The following is a 25,808-nucleotide window of genomic DNA, read 5'->3' as shown; positions in this document are numbered from 1 at the left end:
TCATGATCTGTGAGCTTTCTATTGCTGTGAAATGGACAGCAACATGAACTTAATGACAAATGATCATTGGCCCCCATAGATGGACTGGAATTGATGATGATAAAAGAGTAACAGAAGCAGTTGAAGGGACATGAGAGAAACCGATGGGGCAGAGCCTACTGGCAGGTGGCTTGGCTATCCCTCCTCCTTTCCCTTTCTCATAGGCTTGGCACTTTCAAATATAATTTAACTTTTTCTTTGCCTCAAGCAATTGCCTAGTCCCAGATGTGCTGTGTTCTGCATTAAGTAGAAGGCTTTCCAAATCCAGGACTTCCCAAAGCTGACAAAATCCCAGAGCCTTCGTGTGTTAATGTACATTTCTATACTAAAATATTACTTCTTCAATTACTTCAGAGGCATGGGTGCCTTTGTTTGTTTGGTTGGTTGGTTGGTTTTGCTCTGGACACGTGATTTCAGCTGTGGAGGATCTCTTGAAGTGAGTCGCCTTCCATGGATACAGACCAACAACTTTTCTGTAACCTAGAGTCATAGAGATTTCCTTGAGGGCACTGGGCAGAGAAGTACCTGGCCCATGGTCACACAGCTCAGCATACAGCAGAGGCAGGGTTTGGGTGCAGATCTTCCTGACCCTAAAGGGGCCCCTCTCTGCACTGCATCATGTTGTTTCCCTTATTGATCATGAAGATAGTAGAAGAGCCGCCTGGGGGCAGGGAACTTTTGGGTTCTAAAAGAGAAATGACTTTTCAACCCTTCTTTCATTCTTGGTGTGGCTAGCAAACAATGCTCATTTGCCTCCAAAATGTGTCATCCCATACCATCATCATGCAAAACAAAAACCCAAAGCAAACATTTCCTTTCCCAGATGCATCTGCCATGAAAAGTTCCTCCTCTCCCAACTCCCACTCACCTGTCCTTGGGCATTAGTAACTAGTTGGCCTGTGACCCCCTGAAGGCTGGAGAGAGCATTGCCAAAAGCCTGCGAGCTCGCTATGGAGCTCATGGTTGCTGCTGCTGCCGCAGCTGCTGCCGCTGCCTGACTTGCTAGTGGGTTATTAACCAGCTGAAAAGAGAGAAAAGATTACAGTGAAAACCCCTGAGGGTTACAGAAAGAGAAAACGGACACAACACTTACGGGAGAGAGCCTGCACGCTCTCTCTGCAGGAGCAGCTTTCTGTAAAAGGACCTGGCTGGGTTGGAAGGATTGAAAAGAAAACACCCGACTGGCTGCAGGATCCTCATCTGGCTGAGGTGTAACTAGCCCAGGGCCACTGGAACTTTGTACCAGGGTGAGAATTTTAGAAGGCACAACAATTTAGTGTGTGTTTTTCTTCAGTAGAGCAGAAGATTAGGAGGACATGAGATCATGTTTAATGATGAGTGGGAATGAGAAGGTCTTAGTTCGTGAGGTGATGGGGCCAGGGGACTGTTGCCTGCTTGTGCCCTACCTTTTTTCCTTCACCCTAGGAAGAAATCCCCAAGACTCTGCTCTGTTACATTCCCAGGGCTTCTGCTTCTCTTTCACCTTTCCAGGGGACCAATCTCTCTCCTGAACTCCCTCCATGAGCCCTGACAACACCACCACACAGTATTTATTCTGCTGCTCCCTCCCCAGTCAGAGTTGTTGGTGCAAAGAACGTGGGAGCCCAAATCCTGAGGGTTGGATTAGACGCCCTCTGAGGTCCCTTCCAGCTCTGAGCTTCTCTCCCTTTAGTCACTCAGGTAACTGATTCTCTTTCCTCAACTGCATTTATTTTATTTTTTTTCCTGAATTATTTTCAAATCATGAGTAACTAAGTTGATTCAAGGGTGCATTTCACTAGATTTTCCTATCCTGGTTCTGCTTGCACCAGGAAGTGTTGCCCCAGGCATGAGCATCATTTGGTGTTTGGGGGGTACACTGCTCACTTGCCTAGGGAATGTGACTGCATGCTTTCTTTCAAAATGCTCTGCCAACTCCGCATGCTTGACTTTTAGAAAATGGATTGAGAGTTGCTGGGAGCTTCTTGCCACTGACTTCAGGCATGCTATACAGGAGGTGTTTGTGTGTGTGTTGGGGGGAGGGGTTGGGCAAGGAAGGCTTATTCCAAGGTGTGAAAAAATATGCCAGAAGAAGCAAGGGGCTGAGGTCCTAGCTAGACTGTGGTTTGCTCCTAAAAGAGATTCTTGTGAAGAAGATTCCTAGAAGGAGCCCTCAGAGCTGTCTTTCAAACTGGGCACTTGAGAATCGCCTTAGGGAGAGCCTCACTTATTAAGTCAGCTAGATGGATTCTTCAAATTTGTAAGAATTGTGCTGATGATCTGCACATTCTCCACAAGCTGCCAAAGGGATCTTCCTAAAGCCTAGGTCTGACAAGTTTCCCTCCTTACTCAATAAAATCCAGTGGCTCCCAAATACCTCCAGGACCAGATTTAAAGATCCCTGCTTGGGTTGTAAGGATATTTGAAACCTAACTTTTCCCTACCTTTCCCATATTCTTTGTTCTTCCCTCTTCCATTCACTCCATGATGCAGCCATGCTGGCCGATTTGCTGTTACTTAAATATTTCATTTCCCATCTCTATGCCTTTGCCAGGCTGTTCCCCATATCTGGAACACTCTCCCTCCCAAACAACAACTCTTCAAATCTCTGATTTTATTGTAAGACACAGCTGGAGTGCCACCCTCCCCAGAAAGCCATTCCTGCACCACCCACATGCTGATGCTTTCGCTCTGAAATGATCCATAAGTAGCACAATGGACCGAGTGCTCCATCTGAAGGAATCAGGAACACCTGAGATCAAATTCTGCCTTGGAGAGAGTGACCTTGGGAAAGTCACTTAATGTTTCTCAGCCTCAGTTTCTACATCTGTAAAATGGGAGTACTAACAGTACCTACCTCTCAGGGTGTTTTAAGGATCAAATGAGATAATGTGCATATTGCTTCACAAACCCCTAAGCACCATATAAGTATCAGGTGAACTGAAGCATCTCGGATATTCTGATTCATACCTTTTGTCTGCTTCATTAAAATATAAGCTCCATGAGAGCAGTTACTATTTTTGTTGCTTCTTTGTACCCTCAGAGCTTATCATGGTGCTGGCACACAGTGAGTGTTTAATGAATGCTTATTGATTGATTTCCAAGTTCTCACTGCTTCCCAATGGTTGTGGCAGGCTGCCTGTTCAGGCACAGATGCCTCTATTGCTTTCCTTTGGTGCTTTTGAAGGAGGAGAGAAAATGGAGCTCAGCAGGGGATGGGGATTCCTATTAAGCCCCTGGGGCTTTTAAAGTCCTCTCTTGAGAACAGGCATCTCATTCTCCATTTCATGATACAGACCATGAGGAAACGTTTGGGGGAACAGGCATCAGGAGCATGAGAAATCTGCCTTGAGTATGTTCTGGTGGGAGGTGGAGGGATAGGGGTGGGCTGCTCCCATTTGGCTGCTAAAGTTAGGAAGGCATTGGGAGCCCCTCTTCACTCAGAGCCAAGAAGAGCTTGAAGGAGAAGAGACCCACTGTAATCTGGCTGCCACTTTACCCTCTTGGTCTCTCTCTCTCCTTTTTCTCTGGAGCCACAAGAGGCGGGAGGGGCAGCGCCAAAACAGGTGAGGCATGTGTGTGGGAGAGTGGAAAGGGATGAGAGAGGGATGCTTGAAAGCAGGAGGCTGCAGCTGCCAAAATCTATTTTTCCATGGAGACCAATTCAATCCACTCTGTTCTGCCAATTTTCCACGCCAGGAGTTTTCGGGCCTCCTGACCACGAGGCAGAAGTTCGGCTTGAACAAAAATCTGCATTTGGGTTAATGACTAGATATAAATTCAAGAAACATTTAAACTATTTTCACAGTCCTGGTTTTGATACATGAATTTCATTTGTATTTATTCTAGGGTGTTATTTTTTTCCAGATAGTTTCTCTCAAGTACAACAATTGTTATGTATAATAATGTATTTCTCATCCCAGATTCCCACATTGGTGCCAATTCCTCTATTTTAAAGGAATTCTGCTTAGAAGATAACTTGGAACACAGAGCCTTAAAAGCTACCCTGAATTCTTCTCTATTCCTTCAAGCTCTTCTTTTAAAACATGTCATTTTCCCTCTTTTCACAAAGATATTCTAATGCTTGATCTCTCCAAAATTTTCCCCAGGGTTATATCACAAAACAGAATGGGATACCAGTTCTTAAAAGTTCCATCAAATCTCCAGGTTCATAAGAATGTTTGGTTTCTGAGCTATGGAGGCCTTATTGGTGTTAGGTCTTGTCCCAACCGAATTCCACATGGCTAATTACTACAGTGACTAAAGTGATGAAGGAGATTATTATATATTCCATAAATAATGGAATTCAAATCATAACTAAACACATCTTTTGCCTTTCTATGCCTACAAATACCATATAAACAAACAAACCCAAACAAGTCTTTGCTATAAAATCTGGCTCTGGCTAAATGTGGGTTGACCCTGGGTCAGTTTTGGCCACATGGATCCCAGATGTCCGCTGGGATGGTGACAATGGAAGAGGGGTGGGGGACAGATAGATAGACATCTGTCAGCCTGGCTAGAGGAGGTGGGCTTTTTGGTTCCCATCACCTTTAAAGGGTTATGAAGATCGTGGGGAATCTCCTTCCCAAATTCCTGGTAGGGAAGACTCACTATTATCTGATATTCCATCAGACAGGTTTCTGTCAGCCTTTCCATTATACACTTTGCCAATACCATGGATGGACCTGGTAGCCCCGGTGAATTCCCAAAGTGCTTCCTGAATCATCAAGGAAAGCTGAATTTATGTGTTCAGTTATAGTTTGATTGCCAAAAAATTAATTTAATTCTTAATTTTGGGTTGAGGATTTCACCCTTGCAATGGCTAGGTCATGCAATATACTAATGGTAGTAGACAGGTGTGGATTACCATTAACAAGGATATGAAATTTCAGGGCAACAGAGGGAACTGAAATGATTATAAGCACCCTCCAACAGCCCAGACCTTTATTGGGGAGAAAACTGAATGCTTTTCTGTCTTCTTGGAATGGATCCAAATGTGCTGGGTCTAATAACTGAGAGCAAGCTCTTAGGTCATCTAGATTTATTCTAGGAGGGGCAACCTTTAAGTGGTTAGTAAGAGGTGATACTTTAGGTATCAAAGAAGCGATGGGGTTAAATCTGAAAAGCTAATGCCTTTTCAAATCGCCAATACGATGGGGAGGAAGGCCCCCTGTGCGTTGGGCTGGGGCAATGAACGTGGGACGGTCCTCAGGTGCTGTTTTAGCTATTCCAGATTGGGGAATTTTGGTTCATTTTTTTCTCTTTTCTCTGTTCCTCTCTTGCCCATAGAGAATCCCACTTTCTTTACCTATTCCAATATATTTCTCCTTTCACTGTCTGCCTTTCTTCTTTAATAGAGCAAATGCCATTGGATATGTCTCTCTTAAGATCCCACTGTCCCCATCAGTGTGGAGAGCTGACCTTCATGAAAGGGAGAAATGAACAGCGCTCCTCTTGCATGGGGGCTTGGGCTCTTAGAGACAGTGGGGACAAGCTAATCTGCAAGGTGACAATTGCCAGTGCCCGCTTGTGGCTGTGGTTCCCTAACTGTTCCCAAAGCTCGCCTCTCCTGTGGCTGCCACCATGGTTGTATCATAATCCATGGTAAGTAAGACGTGTGCTTGCTGTAACCCCCCAGGTCATGTCACTTTGGATTGTGCCCAGTCATGTCCTATGAGCAGTCTGACTATCAAGGCTTGGCCCTGACGGGTGAGTCTGTTCCGATTTGGACAGCCGAGATCCAAGGCATGACAAATGCAGGTAATGAGCACATTAACTTTCTAGGAGGGACCAGAGATGCTGGATGTCCCTGCCAGGTTGATGCCTTCAGATATTTCAATATCAATGTACCCAGTGAGCTCAGGATGGTCCAATTAAGGTTCCCCTGTGTGACATTGTGTTGATTTAAACAGGCCAACTTGGAAGAAACCATCCTTCTTTGTCGGCTTGTTTCTAAAAGGTGAGCCTCTAGGATGCCCCCTTTTACTTATCCTCATTCTCATACCATTTTTATAGGACGGCTTATTAGAATTCTAATATGTATATCAGGACTCTGAGAATGGCACACATAGGGCTCAGTAAACCTGGGTTCAAATCCTGCAGCTATAGTGGCTGTGTGACTCTGGACAAGTCACTTAACCTTGGCGAGTCAATTTTTCTTCTGTAAAATGGATAAAAATCTATAGTGCCCTTCACTGTGGGCTTATTTTACAATTTAAATGAGATAATGTTTGTGAAGTATTTTGCAAACTTTAAAACACTAATATTAATGTCAACTTAGACTTTTATGCCTCACACAATCCCAAATCTCAATTTTAAAGCCTGCGGATTATACAGGCTAGAAACCAGTTCTTTCAATTCTGATCCATAAAACTGATTTCTTCAAAGTGATCGAAGCAATTTTATCAAATAGCCAGCTGAGGCCAGAGAGGTGCTGGGTGGAGAACAAAGGGGAAGGAAGCATGGTCCCTATTGGCAGGAAATTTATAGGACAGGAAAGGAGAGACAATGTATATGAAAAATAATGACAGTTCAGTCCATCTATGACTTTCTTAGTGCTGCTTCTTGTGGGTCAGGTAGTGTGTATTTGGGGTTAGTGAATGTCAGGTCAAATTCCAGCTCTGCTCCTTACTTGCTGTGGGGCTTTGGGGAAATCACTTTATGTCTCTCAGCCTTAGTTTCCCCAGTTATAAAAGGAGGAAGTTGGACTAGAAGACCCCTGAGTTTCTTTCCAGTTTTAGAGCCTGATCCTATGCTTTATGGCCCTAGGGCTTTTATTTGTTCTTCTCCAATCCCATGATATTATTCATATAAGGAGCCACTGGCCCAGAACCTTCCTCAGCCACTCTATGTTGGTAGCCCTTGTGTAGTTTAAAATTTTTAGAAAGTCGCCTGGGCATACTCAGAGGTCAACAAATCAAGATCAGTCAGCAGCCACTTAGAAAGTGCTGGCTATGTCCCAGGCACTGTGACAAGCTGGGGGCAAAAGCCCCTGCCCTCAATGAGCTTACATTTTGGAGGAGACAGCATGCATATAAACTGGTGCATACAGAATGCCTACAAAGAAGATCAAAGGTAAGTGACTTGCCCAGGGTCACATTGCTCGCATGTGCCTGAGGGTCTTCCTGACTTGCAGTCTGATGGCCTTCTATCCATTGCTCCACAGCTGCCTTTCTTGGCCCCTAGAACAGGTGACCAGAGAAGAGCACCTGTCCTCTAGGGATTGATGTTCTCCTGGGGAAGATGCGACACACAGATATGGCCACACTGGAAATCACAAAAATCTCCCTTCCATAGTGTTTTAGAAAAATATTGCTTTGGAGCAGGATTTAGTTAGTTTTAAATTTCTCCCCCCATTGACTCAAACTAGTCCATTCGACATGGTATAATGGATAGAATACTGAAAATCAGGAAGATGTGGGTTCAGATATTCGCTGTGTGACTCTGAGCAAGACACATGACCTCCCTGAACCTCAGTTTCTTCATCTATTCAATGGGAGTCATAATGACACCTATTTCACAGGGTTATTATTAGGATCACAGGTTCATAGATTTCAATCTGGAAAGGTCCGTAGAGGTCATTAAGTTTGGATGAGGAAATTAAGGCAGAGAAGTTATATTAATTCCCCAGAGTCCCATAGCTTATAAAAATCTGAGGCAGGGTTTGAACTTGGGTCATTCTGATTCAAAATCCATGGCATCATGTTATGCTGTCTTAAACAAAATGCCATCCACGTAAAGTCTATGCAAATGACAACTGCTACTCCTACTGCCCACTTTAAGTAAACCAGACTAGCCCTAAACTGCTTGTAGCTTTTGGAAGAAGGACCAGCCCAAAGTGGTGTCTTATTCTCTTTCTTTGTAGAGGCCTTTGTGTGTGTGTGTGTGTGTGTGTGTGTGTGTGTGTGTGTGTGTGTGTGTGTGTGTGTGCGCTCTCTTTCTTGATTTAAGAGAAGAGGGCAAGGAAACAGTGGAACTAAAAAACTCCTTATTCCATGAGCAAGGGAACTCTTCCAATTCAGTTGCCAAATGGACAATTGGAGCACATTTCACGTAGGAGGGAGTTAGAAAGGATTGGTAGAGACATCACCTTCTCAGAACAATCTCTTTGTTCCCCATTGCTGGGAATCAAGAACTTATTCAAGGAGGAAAAATGCTTGGCCCTCCAGGTGAGGCTCCAGAGGGGAGAAACCCAAAGTGGTGACACTCTCCTTCCTTTGTATCTCTGTCCTCCTTATTACTGCTCTGTTTTTACTTTTGTTCACAGTCACCATAAGCCTACTGCTGGTATCATTTGGGGTCTTATTTCTCTCAGCACATCAAAATATTGTGGGAATTCTGTCCTAGGAAAGTGACTGACAATATCGGAAAGAAACTGGTTTTGGGCCTGAGAATTTTTAATAAATTGTTGCTACATCTTTGTTTAAATGGAGAGATTCTGGAAAGATGGCAGACTAGGTCAGAAAATTTTCGGCTCTCCAAATTTCCTCCACAAAAAAAGAACATCACCTCAGAGCAGCAGAAGTAAACACAGGATAAACTAGAAGACCCCAGGAAAGACTGGACCTCCAGGAGCAGAGGGGGCCTGAATGAAGTGCAAACACCTCCAGGCCCCCTCTGTAGAATCAACTAACAACAAACCTTGGGGTATCTGGGTGGAGAGGTAGCCTGATCCTTAGAAGCTTTCATCTTGTAGACAGTGTGCATGTGTGTGTGTGTGTGGGGGGGGGAGTCTGACAGCTGAATAAGAAAAGATGGAGGGACCTTCCATTGTCGAGGGACCCCAAACATAGCTGTGCTAATCAGATGTGTCCTGTGCTGTGACTGTGGGGAGGAGGAGCTAGCACCTACCTGGTGAGTGGGGCAGCAGGGGGGTAGGGACCCTGTTAGCTGTGGGCACTTGTAGGAGAGCAGAGTCCCTGGCTTCAGCTCCTGGGCAGAGAGGAGAGCTGCAGTTTGTGGCCACCTGAGGGAGCAAGATCATCTGTGGGACAGTGTGGCTGGGGGCTCTAGCTGTGGCCCAGGGGCAGAGGGGAGTGTCCAAGGTGAAGCCCTAGGACAGATCTCAGAAAATAACAATAAGAAGGATCTGAGACTTGGGCATCATTCCCCATACCTTGAGATTACAACTTGATTATACTAAAAGTTGCCAAAACCCCAAAGAAAACAAAACATAAATAAATAAAAATGAATAAGCCAAGGAGAAAGAACCCAACTATAGATAGTTACTATGGGGATAAAGAAGATCTAGGTTCATATTCAGGGGAAGATAATGGAGCTAAAAAAAACCCACTTCTTTTTCAATGAGAAACGGCAAATGGTCCCAAGCACAAATAGTTTTTAGAAGAACTTAAGAAGGACTTTAAATATCAAATTAGAGAGATTGAGGAAAAACAGAAAACAAATAAAAGCAATCTGAGAAAATAAAGAAAAATATGAAAAGAAAGTCAACCAACTGGAAACAGAAAATCAAAAACTTAAGGAAGAAAATAATTCCTTGAGAACTAGAATTGGGTAAGGGGAAGCTGATGATATTCTAAGACACTAAGAAATCATAAAAACAAAATCAAAAGAATGAAGAAATAGAAGGGAAAGTAAAACACCTCATCAGATAAACAACTGATCTGGAAAACAGATAGAGGAGAAATAATATAAGAATAGTCGGGCTACCTGAAAATTATGATAACAAAGAATCTTGATACAATATCACAAGGAATTGTCACAGAAAATTGCCCTGAAATTCTAGAACAAGAAGGCAAAGTAGAAATAGAAAAAATTCACCAATTACCACCTGAAAGAGATCCCAGAGGAAAACTTATAGGTATATCATAGCCAACTTTCAAAGCTCCAAAGTTAAGGAGAAAATATTGGAAGCAAGAAGAAAAAAATTAAATATCATAGACCTACAATAAGGATTACACAATACCTTAGCAGCAACTATGTTGAAGAACTGTAGGTCTTGGAATATTATATTATGTAAGATGAAAAAAATTGCAGTTACCACCAAGTGTAACTTACCCAGCAAAATTAAGTATTATCCTGAATGGAAAAAAGGACATTTAATGAACTCAAACACTTTCAAGTTTTTGTGACAAAACCCCCAGAACTTAAGGACAAATTTGATATGGAACATTCAGGAGAAATATAAGGTAAATATTAAGGAGCAATTATAAGGGACTCAGTAAGGTCAAATTGTTTACTTCTTATATGTTAAAGTATTAGCAGTACTCTTAGGATTGTTATCATTATTTGGGTAGTTTGAAAGAAAAGCATGGGCTAAGCTGAGTACGGTGAGGTGATTCTAAAAAAAGTGTAAGGAGAGATAAACAAGAGTAATCATCTCATATAAATGAGGTATAAAAGGAAAAATTGAAACAGAAGAAGTTAGTGGGGGGAGGGCAGGTAATGATGGAACCTCACTCTGATCAGGAATAGGTTAAAGAGGGAACAACATATATATCTAGAAGAGAATAAAACTCTCCTAAATTCATAAAGAAATAAGAGAGCACGGGGTTTGGATGAGGGGAAAGGATAAGGAAGGGAGTCGTAGAGAGGTGGATAGGGTAAGGAAGAGGAGGGCAACATAGTAGGAAGAAGTAAAACAGGAATGACGAGGGAGAGGGTAAATAGGGTGAGAAAGATAGTTAGGAAAAATAGGAAGGAGGAAAATACACAACAAGTAACTGTAGCTTAGAATGTGAATGGGACAAATTTACCCATAAAACAGAAATGGATAGCAGATAAAAAATTTGAATTCAACAATATGTTGCTTTCAGGAAACATTACAAAAATGAGAGATACACACAAAGATAAAATAAAAGGCAGGAATAGAATTTAGTATGTAAAAAAAAACAGGGGTAGCAATCATGATCTCAGACAAAGCTAACGCTAAACTAGATTTAATCAAAAGTGAAAAAACAGAGAAACTACGTTATGTGTCAGCAATATCATAATATTGCTTTAAACCATTTAAAATATCTAGATAGTATGAAATACCTAAGCATGTACCTGCCAAAATGCACACAGGAACTGTATGAATATAAACATAAAACACTTTTTATACAAATAAACTCAGATCTAAACAATTGAAGTAATATTTATTGTTTATGGGTAGGCATAGCCAATATAATTTTTAAAATTACAGTTTTTCCTAACTATCTATTCAATGTCATCCCAATTAAATTTTTAAAGATGATTTTGCTGAGTTAGAAAAAATAACAACAAAGTTTATTGGGAAGAACAAAAGGTCAGGAACTTCATAGAAACCAAGGAAAAAAGATGGAAATGAAGTAGATGCAGCAATATAAGACCTTAAACTCCATTATAATGTAAGAGCATTGTTGAAGTATAAGAGGATAGTTTTATTTTAAATTAAAATTTTCTTGTATAAGTAAAACCTATGTAGCCAAGAAGAGAAGGAATGAAAAAACTGGTGAAGAAAACGTTCATGGATGATCTCTCAGATAGGATGTGATTCGGTTGGAATACTGCTGTGGTGGAGGAAATGATGAGCTGGTTGATTTAGAAAAATTTGGAAAGACTTGGGCGTGTGAAGGAAGATGCTATTGACCTTCAGAGAAACAGAAGCAGTGGAAATAAACATGGGACGGTCTTACGTGCATGTATATGTTTATAGATATCTATGTATATGTATACATCTCCAGGCTTAATTGTAGCCTTCTTTAGGGTGGGTGGGGGAGGGAAAGGAAAAAAATAAAGTAAAAGTACACAGCAGAGAACAAAAGAAAACCCACAAGGAAGCAAAGAAAAGCTGGGCAGCTTTGACAACAATGTGTAGGATTTATTATATAGGTTTTCTTGAAATGGAAATTTATTGCTTTATTTTGAATCCTCTCTTAGGTTTTTCTGTGTACATGGCAATGTTTTATTTTCTTTTCTCATTTTGTATTTAAGTTTAAAATAAAAAATTAAAAAATCATAAAAAGCTAAAAATAAAAAACACATGTATTCTCTCTCTCTCTCTCTCTCTCTCTCTCTCTCTCTCTCTCTCTCACACACACACACACACACACACACACACACATTGTACTAACATCTGGATATTTAAGATCTTGTGGTCCTGGTGTACCAGCTACAGTCCCAAGTCTGCCATTCTTTCTGCTTATTCTTGGGGAATTTCTGTTTGGAATTTCAGGGGAAAAAGTGAAGAGAGATGTGGGCTTTGTTGACAATGCCTTAGGTGAATGTTTCCTCAAAGGGCTCATGAATCCTGGGGATGCTCTTGGGCCAGCATGTGTCTCTTACAATGCTTTCTTTCTGTCTTTCATCCCTTGTTTCACAGCCCTTGAGAGATACCTGTTAGGGACATATGAGAGAGTCAGTGTTGCAGGATGTTGGACTAGGAGTCAGGAAGACCATAGTTCAAATCCCACTTGTGACATTTAGTAACTCTGGCCATTGGCAAGATCAGTTCAGCTTGATTTAATTCGACATGTGTTTATTAATTACCTTCTGTTGGGAAGTGCTATTTTAGGCATTATGGATTTAAAAGACAAAAACAAGATGCCCCACCCCCCATCAGGAAACTTACACTGTATTGGTGCAGTAATCTTTCTGAGCCTTAGATTTTTCATTCGTAAAAGGGGATGATAGAACTTATCATATCAACTTCAAAGGGTTCTTATGAGGCTCAAATGAAACGATATCAGTATAGCATGTTGCAGACCTTAAAGTCAGAATACAGAAATCCAATCCAAGGTCATTAAGCATTTATTTAATGCCTAGTATCTAAAAGGCATTTCTTTAAGACTGTAAGTTGGAGAGAAGGCACTGACCTGCATTGATAGAGGGAGATTTCTCATCAGGGCGTTCCCAATGTAAATGAAATTACAGATCCAATCCTTATCCCTATGTGCTGCTAGCTGCCAGGATTACAGAGGCAGCAAGACAAGAAGAATAGTCCATGATTTTAAGGAGCTGGCATTCAACTGCAGTGGGCATATATGGAAATGCCAGCTATTAATGATCTGATTATTTAATGTTTCCTTAAGCCTTTGGAGCCTCTAGACATGTCAAAGGGAGGCTTCACTGTCCAAATGGCTACTACTTCCCTTGATGTACTTTGGACCATGAGAAAAGGAACTAAACCTTATAATTCTGAGAAATGTGATCCCATTATCCAAGATATTTTTTAAAAAGCAACATCTTGATACTACATGATTGCAAGTTTAGTTTCGTTGTCTCATCAGAGCTATATTATTTCATCGAAATGGTATATTCCTTATGTAGATGTTTAGCGTCTCAGCCTTCTTCATACCAGTAAAGAGCAGAGTGAGCCCAGATCTCAGGTCCCCAGGATAATTGTTCATGATCAATAGGACATCATTCCCCTCATGAGCTATGTGGGTTTTATAGAGTATGGATTTAGGGACTGCTCTTTCTGCTACCGACTTTCTGTCTAGGCCCCTGGAATTGTCGCATTATTTGTTTTTAAATGAGAATGTTTATGCAGCCATCCCTCACAAGACACTGCTTGTTTCTTGGTGTGGGGGAACATAGCAGGGGCTGCAGAAAGCCTCAGGGGTAGAGGGGAGGTGGCCAATTCATTTATCCTCGTGAAGCATTTAACCTTTTCCATGACTTAAAAATAAACATGGGTGAGTCATTCAGGTAAGCAAACAGAATAGCCTTGAGTACTTTGGGACTCTATTAAACCAAGTCACTTTCTGGCTTCCCCTCTGTGCTTCTCCTTTCCAGTGACCTGGGAACTCACAGTGGGAAGCAGCCAGCAAGGTCTGGGGAGGAAGGGTAACCACATTCATCTCACTATTCCACCAGCTGATGACTAAATACAGGGTGGGAGTCAAGAAGCCTTGGATTTAAATTCCATCTCACACACTTATTTGTTGTTGAGCCTGGGCAAGTCATTGATTCCTCTCAGCCTCAGATTCCCCATCCATAAAATGGGAAGAATGATAGTACCGACCCACAGAAAGCTGTGAAAATCAAATCAGATGACATGTACAGTATTTTGCAAATTGTAAGGCACTCACAAATACCAGCTATTATTGTTGTTGCGGATTTTTAAATCATGCAAATAATCAACAAACACTAATTAATTGCTAATTCTGGGCCAGGCACTGAAAAAAGCACTGGAGATAAAAATAATGACCTTCAATCAATCACTAGATACAATCGATCAATAGCCAGGCTTTTATGAAACTATGGCTAATGCCAGGCATTGTGCTAGGTACAATGTGCTGGAGATAGAGATGGAAATGAATCATTCTTTGCCTTAAGAAGCTAACAATGTATTGGGAATGAGAACATGATGTTCTTGATATGGTGCTGGACTTGAAGGCAGAGAGACCTTGACTCATGCCGTGTATCAGACACAGAGCCGGGCATTGTGCTCAGCACCTTAAGAGTATCATACCACTTGATGTTCACAACAGCTTTGGGAGGGAGGGGCTATCATTGTCCCCTTTTTATGGTGAAAAAAATGGATACAAATAGGGGTTAAATGACTTGTCTATCAGAGAGAAACAGACAGAGAGAGAGAGACAGAGAGACAGAGACAGAGAGAGAGAGAGAGAGAGAGAGAGAGAGAGAGAGAGAGAGAGAGAGAGAGAGAGAGAGAAAGAGGAGAGAGAGAGAGAGAGAGAATGTCCAAGATATCCAAGAGAAATACATATTTCATAGAAGATGATTATTTTTGGAGGATGGAGGAGGGCCTTAGTAGAGGGGAGGCCTGGAAAGGCTACATGACAGAGTTTATGTTGAACTGAGCTCAAAAGCAAAGCATGGATTCTACCAGGTAAAGGTCCCTATGGTTGTTCTCTGGGAAAGTACCTCTGCCATTCTGATGTCTTTATTTTATTAATGATGGGTTCTGTCACTGAGAGTCAATTGGTCCCTTCATTTGACAGATGAGGAAAGTGAGGATAAGAGAAGTTAGAGGCCTTGCTTAAGGTCTCACAACTGGCATGTATTTCATTGAAACCTAGGTTTTACTGAATTGAAGTCCTATTGCCCTGTCTGCTTCTCCATGTCAGGTGGAAATGATGTCATCAAAGAATTGCAGGAGGAAAAATGCAGATGGGCTCATCAGAGGGAAGATATTGAATCTACTTTAATTGTGTCATAGTAGATTCTCTCCTGGTTCAATTCTTTGCTAGATAATCAGTCATTGATAAACTCTAAAGCTTGAAGAACCTTTCAGATTGAAAATGTGGAGATAATCCCAGAATCCTTGAATCTCAGAGTTGGAGGGAGACTCAGTCCAATTCATAGAATGTAGATGCAGAATCTCCCTATGATACATACCAAACAAATCATGAGCCAGTCTTAGCAGAGTACCTGGCACACAGTAGGCACTTAATAAATGCTTGTTGCCTGACTGTTTTTGATTCAAGACCACTAGTGAGGGGAAATCAGTACCTCCAGAAGCAGTTCATTCCACATTCCAGTTCAACAGATGAAGATATTGAGTCAAAGAAAAGGATCAGGGGTTTGTTTCAGGTCATCAGATCACCAACAACAGAGTCCAGAGTCAGGACTAGAGCCAAGGTTTGTAAGCCCACAACGCAATAAGCCTTCCACTACTCAATGACACTTAGATCACTGACTCCATGTGGGAAATATTCCACTGTACCTGTGATCTCATCCATTTGGGTTTTCCACCAATGAAATAGCACATCCATACCTGTCTAGCTTGTGGGACCATTGTCCATGTCTTCCCAGAAATTCATGGTGGGGGAACTCAATGTGATGAGGGCTTTCTTTACTTTCTTTTCACAATATAAGAATATAAGGGGAGGGCAATAACTCTACAGGCTCCCTTAGACCAGAGCCTAAGGCCTTATTGTTGGGTGTATTAGATGTTTGGGGATAGATTTGCAGATTAGAAATAAAAATGGTGGTGTTGGGGGAAGGCTGTTTCAATCAAACCCAGTGATAACAGTGAGAAACATTGAGAGAGGAGAAAGAATGAAATAGAAATCTGAGGACATTTAATGTCGGGACAAAAGGAATCTACCTGTCTCAGAGAAGCCTGAGGTCATGCTTGTATTGTATAGCTACCACAGGGACGGAAGTAGGGGCTGGTAAGGATCACTGCAGGGTGTGGGGGAGGAGCAGGAGCAGAAAATTGGGAAAAGTCCGGAATATGAGGGACCAAGAGAGCATTCCAATGCAGTGGGACCTAAAAAACCCCCAGAGGTGAAAGACAAGATCAGTCACCAGATAGCAATCCTACCACTAGTAAGGATCTGAGGTAGAATTGGAACCAGATCATTTTGACTTCATCTCCAGCACTCTTTACTACACCAAACTACCACAGAATTATTCTTTAGGCAGTCCAACTACCAAACTCCACCCTTGTTTTGGGCTAGGCTCCAGGATGCTTAACTTTGACTTAACTTCTTTGGGAAGTTCAATGTTTTTGTAAATAATGGAAGACATAGAACTAACTTCCTATTCTTCACATGTATTTGAGAATGGCCTTGAATTGTCTTTTCCACAGGACTGCTGGTCCAGTGATCCTAATTTGAATCATCGGTAAAGTAAATTATATCCTTATAAGGAACAGGATTTGGTTTATTTTTTGAAGGGGGGAAGGCAGGGCAATTGGGGTTAAGTGACTTGCCCAAGATCACATGGCTAGTAAGTGTTAAGTGTCTGAGGCCAGATTTGAACTCAGGTCCTCCTTACTTCAGGGCTGGTACTCTATTCACTGCATTACCTAGCTGCCCCAAGCAACAGGATTTGAACTCAGGCATCCTTGACTTTCAAAAACTAGGTAGGATTTCCACTGGCATTACAGGAAACTGTGTTATGGATAGACAGGCATAGTTGGGGAGAGAAGGGAAGCACAGCATTATGACTTGAAGGGGAGTCCATTTGGTGACATGAGGTAATGCTACAAGTTGCCTGTCTCTAGCAAGAATCTGAACCATGGAATGCCTTTGCCTAAGGATCTTCAGCTGTCGAATCAGTGCCCTGCACTGCCTGGCTGTCACGTGATCATGGATACACTCTATTGGTAAAGGAGACATGTCTGTCATAGGATCACTGGAATTCACAAAAGAAGGGCCTGCATTAATTTGCCACTTTGTGACTTGGTGGGAAGGCCATAGGGGAAAAAAACCTTTCAAAAACATGGGGACACTTAAGCCAACTGGAAAGACATAAGAAGAACCATTGAGAGTATAATGCACACTCAATGACCACAGCATTGTAAGTGAAAACGACATTAAAAGTCACAGAACTCTGATTCATGGTCACAGTCAATGTCTGTCCCAGAGAAGATGATGAAACACACGTCACTGCTTTTGTTAAAGAAGTGGGGGACTACAGAACAGAGGGGTACCTACATTCTCAGATGCAGTTATTTTGTTTACCTGCTTTTCTTTATTACAGGGTGAGGGAGGGAGCTTATATTTGAAAATAATTGTGATGCAAAACCCCCAAAATGTCCATAAAACAAAACAAATCACCCCAGAGTTCTTTTTTCATTGCAAATTTATTGCCCAAATATTAATCTCTTAGGTTGAGAGATAAAAGTAGCTTTTATCTTAATCCAATATATTCTACTTGGAAGTTGTGAGGTCAGTGTTATGGAAAAGCACCAGGATCTAAATGAGATTTTATCAAATGTGAGCAGACAAGTATTATATGACTATAATTTTACAGGCACCATGCCTTTGTCTGTCTAGCACTCTATATGATAACCTGAAAAATCTATTTTAAAGAGTTTCTAAATATTTATAATATTGCTACTCTTACCCAGAAATGATCATCCTTGCATGTTGGTAAACTTACTTCAACTTTCTTAAAAAAATATGACTTCCCTGGGATGGATATTTACATAGATTCCACTCCCCTAGGATTTGCCATGGCCAACATTCAGTGGATTCAAAAACTAAACTTAGTCTTTGAATGATTGATATGCAGTCGATCAGTGGTGCCACACTCAAAATCTTTTTCGGGTGGCAGGATTGACTAGAGTTTCTGTTCTACTAGGATAGCCTTTGAGAATCCAGGTTGCCTTCCTGCTCTGATGAGGTGTCAGTATGGAACTTTAGTTCTTGGTCTTCCAAAATTACCCATTTCACACTGCCTCCTGTCAGGAAGCTTCTCCAAAGGATGGAGGAAATAGGAGGGCTAGATTATAACACATACAGCCCTAAAGCAATGGTTTCCACCAGACCCAGTGATCACCATTAAATGAATGGTGTATTCTTATGGTTAGAAACACTGCCTTGCTATGATGTCATTCCAAGTCTTCTGTTCTTTAGAGTAAGCATCTCCAATTCCCTCAGCTTCAATTCAATGAAGCTTTCCTAAGAGCCTAGTAGGCTTACAGTAGTAGTTGTGTTAGAAGCTGGGGCTACAAGGACAAAAGCAAAAGGAAGGAGTGAGATCCAGGTATAAGTACTGCCTGGACAAAGGCAGGGACTAAAGAGATGAAATGCCGTAGAGCTGGGGAAAGTAAGTCTAGAAAGGTGGATGGGAGTCAGCCACATAGAGAATGATCTCCAGGTCTCTCACATGCTTGTTGCTCTCCTCAGGATTCTCTCCACCTTATCTCTCTTATTCCTAAGCTATGACATTCAGCACTGCACCTGATATTGCAGACATAGTCTGAGCAGGGCTGAGGACAGTAGGGATAGAAGCTCACTCAATATCTGGGGCCTGACACCATCTTTCAGGTAGCCCTAAGGGTGTATCCAGTGGCATTACCACTCTATAACCCTGATGATTCAGATTGAGCTTGTAGCCTGCGTTTGTACCCCTGCTCTTTTTCAGAGGAGTCATTGTCTAGGCACTTTCCCCATCTTGTACTTTTGGATTTAATTTTGGGACCTAGGGGTGAATGTTAGAGGCAGCACCATCTTACCATCCTCATCAAACCTTCCGAAATAAAAGTACATGGAAAAAGAATGATTCCATCATGAAAAACAAACAAGTCAAATGATAAGGGAAAATCTAAACTCTATAAAAGAGGCAGGCTAAGTACATGATCGAGAAAGCCCCAAACATGACTGGAATGCACAGAGGTAAATACAATCCCTCTCACTCACAAAATGTATTGCTTATAGGCTGAACTGAAAACATTAAGTAAACAGCTAGAGCTACTACCTGCTAGACTCCTAAGCCAAGGAAATAGAAAAAGTTGTCATATAGATTGTTGGGAAAGTTCCCATTAATAAAACAGAACACAGGTTAAAAAACATAACGTTTAATCTCGCCGGGAGCAAAGGGAATGACTGCATCTGAATTATCCTCACTCAGGGAGAAAGAAGCCCAACATCGAGGACTCAATAAAAACATGAGTAAGTAACCCATCAGCAAAGAGAGAAGTGGCTAAAAGTAGAGTCTGGCCATATTAATAATGATGGGAATGAAATTCACTCTGTATGGTTCATGTATAGATGGGAAGGAGGCAGCATGGGGGGATCTAGGCACAGAGCTGTAATTGGCCATGCTGGGCCACAGACATGTCCTTATTTTAGTTGGACGGGAGAAGAAAGGGTCACCACCAGATAGCTTCCTGTTTTAAGAAAGCATTGTTGGTAAATCCATTAAGCTAAGCTTGACTTTCTCTGTGCTATCAAAGGACTGCAAGTCCAGAAAACTCTAGCATCCTAGGTCAAAGCTTCGGCCACTGCATCCCAGTCATTTCTGATGAGGAGGGTTGGGCTCTGGTTTGCTCTCAAGTTACTGATTGCCTAGGTTACCTTGCGGGTAGTTAATTCCCCTCTCTTGGCTTCAGGTTCTTCCTCTTTTAAATGAAGGGGCCAGATTGGGCAATCTTTAAACTCCCTTTCAGTGTTAGCATTGTATAATTGAAAAATGACTGTGTAGCTGCAAGACAATGATAAAGCTTTGTCACCCTCTGATGAGCCTTCTTAAATACGATTATTAGCAAGAATGTCTCTAAGCCTGCGTTATCTGATCTAGGACTTTGGAAATCTTTAGAGATTGAGTCTTGTCAGAAGAGTCCCATGATTTAGGTAAGAGCTTGTGGGAAGTACCTACAATGGTGCCTCTCATTGTCCTATCATTGGAGGTATCAAAGTGGGACCAAGGTCATCAAAACGTTCAGAATGAAGGTGATTTTATGTCTAGAATATTTCATTTAATTTTAAATGAACTAGGCTTGTGCCCATTAAATACACCAGTGTTTATGTACTGTACGGTGTTTGATCTTAGCAAAGGACCTGATTCTTTGTGTATGGAAAGAGTTGACAAATTTTATGAAGGGACAGCATGAAACTCAAAATTAATGAGCAATGCTCTAAAAACAACAACCACCCTATAGTTATGCTATGCATGTAAAATGTATTTGGGCACTACTCATGCTGTTTCTTTCACTTAACAGAAGACCAGAAAAGAAAATAGTTTGATCTAGTCAAGATCCTGGGCTAGATATACATAAGAGAAAGCTCTCCTCTGTTCGCTCTTTGTTTGTTGTGTATTGGAGTCAGAAGATTTGGGAGTGAATCCTATCTTTGACATCTATCAGCTGCAAGATTGTGAGAAAATGACCCATAAAATGGGGATTAGAGGACTAGGAGCCTAGAGGCAGGGTGGTATAGAGGTTAAAGAGCTAGGTTGGAATCTGGAAGACTTCAACACCCACTCCAGAGCCTAAGTCTAGGAGACCCTGGGGAAGTGATCTCACTTCCCAGGGCTCCAGGCAAGTCATAGCAGTTTCAGAGGAGGCAATTATCTGTGCCAGTGGAGGGATTTTGAGAGTTCCCTACATTGACGATTGGTCCAGTTTAAGAATATGGAGATATTCATTCTTAATGCCATTTCATTTCTCCCTTCCCCCCAAACAATTTAGATAACTTCCCCCCCCCCCCTTTTCTTGGTTTAGGAGTCTAGCAGGAGAAAGCACTTTATAAACATTCAAGATCTTTACCAATGTGAATAATTATGTGGCGGATGGGTGATGTTTCAGCAAGCATTTATTAAATCCCTCCTGCATACAGTCTGCTGTGTTTATTGCTAAGGCTGTAAAGATAAAATAAGATACACCATAGCCTAAATCTAAAGCAGTTGACAGTCTTAGAGTAGGGATAACTTATTAAGTGTTCATCCCCACCTACAATAGTGCATAGGATCAGTAACTAGAGAGTGAACTTTGGCAATTAAGATCTAACGCTCCTGAATTCTCAGAGAGCTGGCGACCTGTCTCTGCTGACCTCTAACTCCTTTGTGAATTGTTCTAGGGTTTTTAAAATGTGGATTATGCAATTAGAGCTGGTTTTAGCCCCCACATTACTAGGAAAAACTCCTCCCCTCCTTAAGTCACCAACCAAGGGCTTAACTGATTCACTTTCAACTCTAGGGCATGCCCTTAGAAACTTTAATCTGAATATTAGGAATGAATGAACAGAGCACTCACCCCAGGGTTTTTAGATTCATTTCACACCCTTCTAATGGGCCAGTGGGGAGACTCAGGAACTCAAAGCACTTTGGCTTGTTTTCCCTAACCCGCACTCAGCCCTTAGGGCTCATCCAAGCTGTTGCTACCTCCTCTCAGTCCTCAAAGCTTTGGAAAGGCACACATTTCATTTGCATCTTTATCCCTTTCACTATGGCAAGTGTCAGGCAGGGGATTTTCTGTACAGGTCAAAACCACAAGATTTTGACACCCTTAGCAGTCCATGAATCTTTCTCTTCACACTCGCCAGTCCCTCTTGATTTATTCTGCTCTCATCCCCTGGCTCTAAAGCTTTGTGGGTAAGGCATGGGCATCACAGGATATATGAAACAAGTTGGACTATGATTGAGGACAGCCAAACATGAGAGTGCTGTGAGACCTTGGAAGAGGGAGAAACTACTTTTGGAATTGTATGCCTTTAGCACTAAAAGAGGCCTCTTAGCTAACCTAGTATAAATCCCTCATTTTGCAGAGGAAAACTGTATGACCCTGATGTACTGGAGCCTGCTCCCAAGAGCTGGTTGTTAAATGTTCAGTGATTTAACAAGTATTTACAGCTCAGAATTCAGCAATAATTACAGATCCCAACTTGATTTGTAGTTTTGTTGATTGTTTAGAAATAAGGAAGTGATAGAGAAAAAGTTAATAATGTAGATTAAATTTACAAAGATGCGCTGCATTGTTTCCAGAGAGATGCTTGTTAGACACTTCCCAGCACAACCAAGAGGTTTAGAATCAGGAAGATTTGGGTTCAGTCTTTGGCACTGCCTAGCTGCATAGACCTGGGCAAGTCCTTGAATCTCTGTTTCTCAGTCTCTAAGATATTTAAAATATAGATAAGCTGTAGTCTCTATTGGCAAAAGGAGCTCTCACACTGGAAGTTCTTATGCCAATGAAATTACAGATATTTTGCCTATTAATGTATTAATTTTTCTCAAAGTGTGATGGCATTACACCCTAGAAGAAAGATTACATCTGACCCAGAACAAGCTGGAAGTTGAAATTAGGCCAGTTCCAATTTCTTTTGGTGTATTAACCTAGCTTTCCTATAGAGCCCCAGTGGAATGCTCAGTTTCCTCATCCCTGGACCCCAGTATGGGGCAGTGGCTCTAATTGGTACCTTCATTGAATTCTTTCATTATAATGGAAGCATGGGTCTTATTACCCTAATCTCACCTTTTAAAAAAGTCCTTTCATAATTCTTCTGTGCTTTCTATGATCCTCAGAGAAAAACTTAAAGTTGATGAGCTAGAGGAAAGAAAAGAGAATTTAAAAGCACTTTTAGGAGGTAAGACCACCAAAGGCTCTAAATGGCTTAAAGTGGAAGAGATGGAGACTAGAAACCAAAGATGTTTCTTTTCCTAATATCATGTTTCCTTCTATATTTGTGAGGTGGGGAGGGAGGTAAAGGGTGAGAGTGGGGTCAAGCAGGGCATGCCTTAACAGGAAATCATAGTGGTAGGTGAGGATGGTATTTCCAGCATTTTGTCAAAATAACTAGAGGTGAAAGGTTAATTACTAAATCACTGCATCTTTTGGGTTCCATTAAATTTGATGTGCTCAAATGTTCTCTTAAAGGCAAAGCCCTCAGGTTCTCATCCACAAAAGAGGAGATTAGACTATCTTTGAGCTGTCTCCTATATTATCATTTCATTATTTAATTCATGAGATACCAAGACTATGTGACAGTTCATACTCAGGGGGTTCTAAACTTCCAGTAAATCTGACCATGTTACCCTTCTTCTGACACTTTGTTGTTGTTTAGTCATTTTTAAGTCCTATCTGACTTTTCATGACACCATTTGGGATTTTCTTGGCAAAGACACTAGAGTGATTTACCATTTCCTTCTCCAGCTCATTTTTTAGGTGAGGAAATTGAAGCAAACAGGGGTAAGTGACTTGCCCAGGGTCACACAGGTAGTAAGTGTCTGAGGCTAGGTTTGAACTCTTCCTGACTCCAAACCCAGCATCCTATCCACTGTGCCACCCAGCTCTCCCTTTGACACTCGCCAACAAGATCTGACAGAAACTGAGTAAAGAGAGAGGGGGTACCATCTCCCAAAATGGAAGCAACTAAAGTGTCTCCTAAATTCTGTCATGGAGAAACTAAAATCGGGATCTTAGCTCTTGATCTGAAAGGCCTAGCAAGGCTAACTGACTTGTCCAAAGGTGCAGAAGCAAGAAATATCAGAGGCAGCATTTGAATCCAAGAACTCTCAATCAGAAGTCAGTGCTCTGGCTTACTACGATGAAAACATTTTCAATGTCATCTTTGACAATGTAACGAATATGAGTGGAAGCGAGAGTAGGGCCAATGATACAAATAAGTAAGTAAACGTCTGATGCTGTCTGAAGCAGACAGGCACTGAGCCTGGGAGACGTGAGTCTAGCGGGCATGTGCAGACACGACGTGTCGGTCCTACAAAGATGTCTCTATGGTGGAGTGGGAAGAATTCCTCAATTTAGAAGTAGAAGGGAAGTCAGTGGCCATCTAGTCTAATTTTCTCGCTTGTAGAGGAGGAACTGAGACCCAGAGAGGTTGTGATTTGCACAGGGGTCACACAACTAGTAAATGTGAGCTGCTGAGTCTCCTGACTAGAGACCTTGTGCTTTTTCTACTAAGCCATGATGTCCTTATTTAATCCCCCTTTTCTCAGGCCATTAATGTTTTCTGGCTATTTCTGATTTATCACTGTAATACCTCACTTCATAATTGTCAAGCCCTAACCCCATCCCATGTTTCCCAGGGTTGGGGTAAAATGGTTCAAGAACATCAGGTTTCCTTTACTCCAGTCTCATGCTCACTAAGAAAAGCGATGAATGAGCCAGTTTCCCAAGTGGTTTCTCTTGAGGAATGATAACAACAACAATTAACAATAACAATAACTAACGTTTCCATAGCGCTTTAAAGCTTACAAAGCACTTTACAAATATTACTTCATCGATCCTCTTGGCAGCCTTTGAGGGAGGTCCTTTATCATAATCATTTTATTGGTGAGGAAACTGAGGCAGGCAGTGGTGAGGTGACCTGCCTAGGGCCACATAGCTCCTCACCAGAGGAGGAAGGCATGCTAGACAGTGGCTACCAATATTCTAGTTAGTGGAAAAGTAAAACCACCATCTTAAAGTGATAAATTGGACAGTCTCCAGGGAGTCTGGTTGGTGAGAATTCATTAAGTTCCATTTCATCCCTCCTCAGTAAGTGGATGAAGATGAATTATGGGAGCTACAGGGCTGAGGTATGGAATAGGAGCCCCCAGTGATCCTACTTAGGGGCCGGCACAAAGTAAACCAGTGGAGCATCCCAGATGAATGCCCTCCAATACAACCATCTAACTGTACCCAGAGTGACTTATCAACCTCAATTACTATAACCTAAATCAGCCTGCCTTGTCTATTATCTGCCAGGCGAAGAGGTGGGGATTGAATGGAAGGATTGTATTGGATAATGAATAGGATATTGGATAAATGAATAGGATGTATTAGATTTGAGGTGAAAATTGGCAGTTATTTTAGTAAAATTTTAGTAAAATTTAAAGTAAATTTTTAGTAAATTTAGTAAAATTTTAGTAAAACTGAAAATGGAGAGGGAGAAGTGAGAATGGAAGCCAGGGACAGAGGTAGCGATTTGGGAGTCACATGCAATGAGTTGAAGGTTGCAGTTGTAGGAATGAGGGGAAGTGACTATTCCATCCTAGAGTCTGTGAGAGAGGAGAAATCATCGGGATCTAGTTTGGCTAGGCTTAGTGCCTCTCTGCCTCAGACAGAGGACGGTGACATGCTATGTCCTGGCAAGAGAGGATAAGTTGAATTGGGAATGTTTAGCCTGGAGAAGAGAAGATTCAGGGGGACACAATGGCTTTATCCAGATACTTGAAGGGCTGCCATATGGAGGGATTAAATTTGTTCTATTTGGCCCTCAAAGGAAGAATCAAAAACAATGACTAGAAGTTGTACTTTGGGCTTCATGTCAGGGGAAAAAGCCATGTCCTAACCGTTAGAGCTTCCCCAAAGTGGAATGGGGACCTTGAGACAGTCTGGAGCTGAGCTCTCCTTCGGGTCTTCATGTGGAGGCTAAATGACTCACTGTAAGGTAGGTTATAATGAAGATTATTTTTGTGTGGCAGTTGAACTGGATAGAAACTGAGATCCCTTGCCACTCTCAAATTGTCATTTTGTGAGTAGAAGAGATCACAAAGTAAAAGAGTGTAGAGAAAAGAGCCTCTGCACCAACCCTCAGTATGAATCTGGGAAGGGGAGGAGTTAAAGAAAGAAATGTAAGAGGAACACCAGGAGATTCCAGAATCTCTGAAGGGCAGAAAGAGAAAAAAAAGAGAAAGAGGGGAGGGGAAAGGGAGGCAGAAAGAGAAAG

General features: G+C 41.7%; 1 protein-coding gene across 1 annotated transcript in view; it reads right to left on the bottom strand.

Moving 5' to 3' along the window:
* POU6F2 (POU class 6 homeobox 2) overlaps positions 1-25,808 on the bottom strand; it is a 527,063-nt gene that overhangs the window by 61,195 nt on the left and 440,060 nt on the right. The window contains exon 6 of the mRNA XM_069084552.1: positions 908-1,060. Within this exon, the coding sequence (XP_068940653.1) occupies positions 908-1,060 (153 nt within the window). The remainder of the gene's footprint in view (positions 1-907; positions 1,061-25,808) is intronic.

This window comes from Petaurus breviceps, unplaced genomic scaffold (genome assembly GCF_028583685.1).
Source record: "Petaurus breviceps papuanus isolate PSGF00001 unplaced genomic scaffold, PetGlider_PUasm1.0 174, whole genome shotgun sequence".
Taxonomy (NCBI): domain Eukaryota; kingdom Metazoa; phylum Chordata; class Mammalia; order Diprotodontia; family Petauridae; genus Petaurus; species Petaurus breviceps.
Note: the sequence above shows the minus strand (reverse complement) of the source record. Positions and strands in the feature narration are given on the sequence as shown.